The 6,767-nt window shown below is 40.7% G+C and overlaps 1 protein-coding gene across 2 annotated transcripts in view; it reads right to left on the bottom strand.

Moving 5' to 3' along the window:
- The window catches only part of MMRN1 (multimerin 1), a 48,409-nt gene extending 44,358 nt beyond the window's left edge, over window positions 1-4,051 (bottom strand). For both annotated transcript variants that reach the window (XM_006768186.2, XM_015566863.1), the window contains exon 1: window positions 3,231-4,051. In XM_006768186.2, the coding sequence (XP_006768249.1) occupies window positions 3,231-3,811 (581 nt within the window). In that variant the 5' untranslated portion in view covers window positions 3,812-4,051. The remainder of the gene's footprint in view (window positions 1-3,230) is intronic.
- Between the last annotated feature and the right edge of the window lie 2,716 nt (window positions 4,052-6,767).

Below are 6,767 nucleotides of genomic sequence, written 5' to 3'. Positions count from 1 at the left end.
TAGACCCAATAATTTTAAATAGCGCTATGAAAAAAACAAGGGTGACAAAATACGGATGGCAACTTTACACGGAGCAGTCAGCGAGGTCTCTGGGGGGGACATTAAAGTTGCAGTTTCATGAGGAAAAGAAACCCTTCACTCTAAATACTGAAGGAAGAGCATCTAGCAAGAGTGAACAGGCAGTTTCCTTGAGAGGCATGTTAACTCGACATGCTCAGCAACCAGAAAGAAGGCCAGTGTGGCTGGAGGAAGTGAAGTGGAGTGAGCATGGATCCTAATGGAAGATCTATATACAGTGGGGCCTTGACTTACGAGTGTCCCGACTAACGAGTTTTTCGAGAGACGTCCACAACATCAGCCCGGCACCACGTGTCTCACTCGTTCACTTTAAGATTTGACATACGAGTAATTTGCGTTACCAGCTCTGTCACGGAACAAATTAAACTCCTAAGTCAAGGCCCCACTGTATATATAAAAGCCTAAGTGACCGTTAGACCAAACGACTGGAACGACCCGTTGACCACCAGGAGGCAGATGCTCAATTCAGGAGCTGGTGGTCAGTGCACTCCTACAGCAAACCTCCCATGGCCCCTCCACACAGCCGGCCAGCCCCCATTAGCCCCTGGTGCTAAACCTGCTTCTGGGTTGGGGTTTTGTAGATAGCAGAGCAGCTTCCTCACTGAGATCTATTGAAAGTCACAAGGGTTTGTCTCTCTCCCATCCTCTCCCTTCCCCGGGGGTTGCCCGCCGTGGTGTGGTGGTGGCACAGTGGCAAAGGAAGGAGGAGGGGGGAAGGCAGGGAACCGCATGGTGGTGGGGCGCCAACAGTGTCCAGCATCCGTTTCTTCTGTGCCCAGCCTGGTGACCATCGCCTCCTCTCTCGTCTCCCTCCTCTCCCGTCCCAGTCCGGGCCTTTAATCCTGGGCTGCGATGGGAAACTGGGGGTGTTTGGTGGTGGCTGAGGGTGGTTCCCAGGGGGGCTGAGGGCTGGCTCCCTCCTCGAGGCCAGCGGCCAACCTCCCGTGGCCCCTCCCCCACCATGTATGAATCCGTGTACCGGGCCTCTAGTGAGATCATAAAGATAAGCAAGCTCATGTCAAGTAAGATCCGTGATCGGTGGTGAGAATTCAGCATTTTATTCTAAATGTAATGCAAAGCTACTGAGTAATTTTGAGCATGTAAGCAAAATATAAAATTCACAGATTTTAAGATACACATCTTTGCAATCAAGAATATATTTTGAAATGAATGGTATCTTTCAGTCAGTATTGGTTGGACAGTTTCATTTTAAATATGCAAAAAATTGACATATAGTAAAAAAAAAAAATCCCCAAGTCTAAGAGATATGTAAATCTAAAAATTCTAAGAAATAATGCTGTCATACTTTCCTTTCTTATTAGTATATCGTGTAATAGGCCACAATAGATGAAGTCATATGTCCAATGAAATACACTAATAAAATGTTTTAAAAGTTTAAACACCTTAAATTTAAACAATGTCATGTCAAATCTATTCAATAAAAAGTTTTTAAAAATCTTTTACTTCTGTGGAGCATGGATTACAGAAGACAAGAGTGGAAATATGGACAAGTTAAATAATAGAGACTAGGAACAGAATGGTGTAGTGAAGGTGGAGAAAAGCTGAGGAATCTGGAATATATCGGAGGGGATACTAAGAAGATTATTATTTTCTTTGTTAAAGGTTAGAGAGAAAGAAAATGTCAAGAATATATCTAAGGGTCCAGCTGGCATGACTCAGTGGTTGAGCATTGAACTATGAATCAGGAAGTCATGGTTCAATTCCCGGTCAGGGCACATGCCTGGGTTGTGGACTTAATCCCCAGTGTGGTTGGGGTGTTCAGGAAGCAGCCGATCGATGATTCTCTCTCATCATTGATGCTTCTATCTCTCCCTCGCCCTTCCTCTCTGAAGGCAATAAAAAATATACTAAAAAAATAACATATCCAAGGTTTCTAATTATGAAACTAGTCATCACTGAGATGGTGAAGATTTAAATTCAAGTATGTGCATGCAGGGGCTGTAGTTGTGGGAGAAGTTAAGTAAGCAGTTGATGTGTACCAGTACCTCATTTCACCTATTATCCTCTCAGGGAAGGCTTGCTCACCTCCCTTGTAGGCCATGCACCTTCCTGTATTTTCTCATAAGCCTTATTCAGAATGTTTATCACCATTTTAATGCATTTTTGATTCAGTTTTTTCTTCTCATACCCTTCCCACTGGTCTGCAGAATCCATGAGAGCAGGACAATGGGAGTTTTTGTTCATTCTTTCACCTTCAGCACAAGCACCGTGCTGTGGACAGATCAAGTCCCCAGCAAGCACTTACTCAATGCATAAATGCATTAATCCTAATTTCTTCTTTTTACCCTGCCTATTTCAAAGTGCTTGGTCACTGACAAACATCCACTCTGCTAGACAGGAAACCACACACAGCTCGGATGTAGCCAGGAGTGACAAACTGCATGCTAAGATGAGAGAGAGTGAACAATGTGAAAAAATATGCCAGGAAAAAAAATCCTATAGCTATACATATTCCTTTTATTTGGAATCACTATAAAATTCCAAAAGCAGTAGGAAAAAATATGTTATTTTTTTAAATCCCAAATTATCTCAAATTAGTTAGCCCAAATCAACCAGGTTTTATTTGTACTTCTTCCACAACCTCTGTATTTCACATATGAAGAAACTGAGGTTCAGGGAGATCAACTGACTTGCTCAAAGTTATGAATCTAGTTAGTATGGGAGCCAGGATTCCAACCCACGACTACTTGGTTTGATCTTGATAACTGTATGTGTTCCACAGCACCAGGCTGTTTCAATTTTTAAAATCTGTTCACATCCCAACTATATTGATGTGTGTTTTTTCCTTTCATGTTGTGGGTATAATTCTGAGCACAACCAACATACCCTTGAGTTGAATGAACTGAACTCACAGTCACTGTGGTGTTACATTCTTTGTTAGTAACTATCTCAAATAAAAATACCTCTGTAAGTGACTTTGACAACTTCAATTAAAACAGAATTGTTGCATGTTGTTCGTTCATCCTTTCTCCATTAGATAAGGTAACACTTAGTTGCACTGTCTACCTGAAATATGGTCCACTTTCACCTAAAATAGAAAATTATTTTCTGGGAGTGAGATAGTGAACTGTTAGCTTGCAATCTTACAGACCTTACAGCTAGGGGGGAAAGAAGAAAAGAATGTGTCTTACTTCCCTCTCGTTGTCTCAAAGCTTGACTGTTGATAGTTGCTTCTCTGGCTTTCACTGGTGTCACCTCTGCTGAGATATGTTTCCCGTGGGGATCGGCTTCCCAGGCCACCGACTGAGTTGAGAGAAGTCACTTGCTTCGACTTGCTGGCAAAGCTCTGAAGAAATTTCAGCGTGGAGTTGGCAAGGACCACCGACTCGGCTCCAGGACTGAACTTGCTGCTAGATTGGGTCAGCGGGGCCAGAGTTTGTAACTTCAGCACCCTTCCCGCCGGCTCCTCTGTGGATGTGAGGGCCGGGCGTCTCACACCCGCAGGAGCTGCGCTGGTCTCTGAGGGAAGCAAGGGTGCTTTTAGGAGACCTTCTTCTGAGGTTCTTGTCTCAGGGACCATCTCAGCTGACATGATCTGAGTGGTTGGCAGCATTCGGTGACTTGGTAGTTTATTTAGAGGAACCGAAGCAGAGGTCATCTTCTTCTGGGAGTTTTCATCCTCAGGCGTAGTCCAAGTCTGCCTGGTGTGGTTAAGCCCAAAGCCCCCACTCCATATACTGGAAAGCAGGACAAGTAGCCTTGCTCCCTTCATCTCAGTAGTTTGAAGCAAGAAAGCTCATGTGAAACTGGGGACTGAGTCCATCTAGCCTTTTCAACGGCTGCTTCCACACTGACTCCGCTAAGACAGGGCTTTGCCAATGTGAGATGTGCAAAGGAAACAGGTTTCTGTGTTTTGAAGTGGACTCAGGAAGTCTGATTTCCTGTTTCTGTAGGTTCGGTGTGATCTGTGACCTCTGGTAGGATGGATCTATGGAAGCGAGAAGGGTTTCTGACGAAGCTAAGGGCAAATGGGAAAACACAGGCAATTGTTACCAGGAAAACCCATGAGAAAAATATGAAGTAACTTGGCTTCCCGTAGGTACACCTATGCTTCACCTGTTGCTCATTTTGAAGAGGAGCTTCATGTTGACAATGGGGAGCATGGACCCTGTTTGGATGTACTAATGAGAGAGGTTACCATTTTGTTCTACTACACAAGGATATGGAGAGAGAAAAATTGTCACCCTTCTTTCCCACTGGGCCCCATCCAAAGAGCCACCTTCTATTCAAGTGCTTATACACATGCACACACATAAACAAAAACTGTTTTGCGCTGTGTCTCTGCCCTTTCACACATCACAGGCTAAGCTAATGGGGAAAAAATTAACTCATTTTTATACATACACTTCATCTGTAGCATTACGTGAAGTTAATCTGAATTATAAGTAATTTTTAAAAAAAAGCATACAGGTATGTAAGGAGTTCACTTTAAATTTTGCTCTCAGAATGTTTACCAGAACTAATTAATTAATGAGTTGAATAATCAGAATTTTACTTACTCTATTTTCTAATTCTGATCATCTAGTGGTTGGGGGTAATTAGTATTTTACCACTAAGGAATGCATGAAAAAAATGTGAAGTCACATGAGAATATAATAAAATTGGATCATATATAATGCTTTTGTACTTTTTTTGTAGTACAAAAGTATACTAACTGTAAGAAATAGAGAACTAAATTGCTCAAACGCTTTTCTATGACTATTTTTCTAGTAGATATGCTTTATGGGATTTGTGATCTCACCACTCTATCAAATCTCTGATTCTCAGACTTCAATTAAGATCTCTCATCCATAAAAAGTTCCACAGGAGACTTAGTATCTACACTAATAAAAGGGAAACATGTAAATTAGTGTCACTCCACTACGCCCACCAGCCAATCAAGATGTGTATGCAAATTAGCCCAACAATAGCAGTTAATTTGCATACACAGGCACAGAGCAGAGACTGAAGAAGACTGAAGAGGCTTGGCTTCTCTGCTCTGGCCAGACCAAAGGCCTGGGTCCCAGAGGAAAACCGGTGCCGGCAGCTAGGGGAAGGAAGGCCTATTGTGCAAATCTTCATGCAACGGGCTTCTAGTACATAAATAACATTCATTCAATAATTACTCAAACCCTAAGTTGGCTTCAGCAAGGCACTTTCTTAGGTACTGAGATTATAAAGGAGAATAAAAATATTCTTGGCTTTTATTTGCTTATGTTCTATTATGTCTTATCTGAAAACTAGATCCATATGTAATTAATATTCCTGTCAACCTCTGTGCCAAGCATTAAGCACTTGCTAAATATTGAGTCATGTAATGTTTTCTTTCAGAATTGGAAAATGTAAAACCTAGTAACCTGTTTGGTTATGTATTATTACAGACATACTTTTGTTCCTAATCCTGGATACAGGACACCAGGACTGGCAACAAGGCCTCATTTTTTTCAATGAATTACTAACTACTTGGTCTTAGTACTTTTTCTCCTCCTTAGTCTTCACCATTCATTTCTATGAGTAAATTTTTAATGTATTAGAGAATATATAATATAAGGATATTTAAACTAAAACACATTAATCAGCAGCAACTCCAATTGAATTTGATAGGGAGTACAAAATATCTAATTCTCAGGCATACCACAGAAAAATCCCACAAACCTTGCATTTGTAAAAGAGCAAAAATGTCCAGCACAGACAATCTGGGCAGTAATTAGTTACTAAAAGCAGCAAAGAAACTGCACAATTTTCAAAGCACAAACATGGTTTTTAGTCCTAAGGAAAAAAACATTCTAGATTCTTTATCTGAAAAAGACATAGACAACTAACTGCCTTTAGCTTTGAGAAGAATAGTAATTGAGAAAAACCCAAGTAATTTTTTTTTATTTAATAGCATACAATTTTAAACCCATTTTCACAGTTAAATAGGCTATTCTAAAAGTGTAAGAAAAAGCTGGAATAATGGTGCACACATGTTTTGAAGAAAAAAATCTTGATCCTGCTCAGGACAAATGAACTTTAGTGGTAGAGGGTCATTCATTGGATTTACAATTAATAACAAATAAATAGCTCTCAATGGTAATAAAAACTGAACTGATATATGCATAAACCATGGACATAGACAATAGGGTGGTGAAGACCTGGGGAGGGGGACAGGGCAGGCTAGAAGGGGTCAACTGAGGGAAAGGGGAACATCATGTATTATTTACAATAGTAAAGATTAAAAAAAAAACACACACACACACTGAACTGAGCTAAGTAATTCATTTCGCCTCTTGTAAGGTATTGACCAATAATGACTTTTAGTTACCCTTAATCCAGCTTACAAGGACCTTGTGATCAAAAGGTACCATATGATCAATCCACTCAGCTCTCTTAGCTGTAACTCCCCAGAGAATCCCCAGCTCATTTGATGGTTTTAGATGTATGGGTTATCCCTTAATTGAAGACACAAACTATTAGTACTTCAAATACTGTCAGAGGCCTAGTCTTAAATTCTGCTTTCTGAAACTCATTAATGCTCATCAAATAACAATAAAGAAAAACCATATTCCTGGGATTACAGCCTGAAGAATGAATACTCAATCCATTCTTCTAGCTACTCTAAATATTACCCTTGGATTGAACTATAGCATCAGAGTTTTGTATACTTGCACTCTATCATTCTGCTACACACCCATTGCCCAATAGATAGT

The sequence above is a fragment of the Myotis davidii genome, unplaced genomic scaffold (assembly GCF_000327345.1).
Source record: "Myotis davidii unplaced genomic scaffold, ASM32734v1 scaffold963, whole genome shotgun sequence".
NCBI classification, from domain to species: Eukaryota; Metazoa; Chordata; class Mammalia; order Chiroptera; family Vespertilionidae; genus Myotis; species Myotis davidii.
Note: the sequence above shows the minus strand (reverse complement) of the source record. Positions and strands in the feature narration are given on the sequence as shown.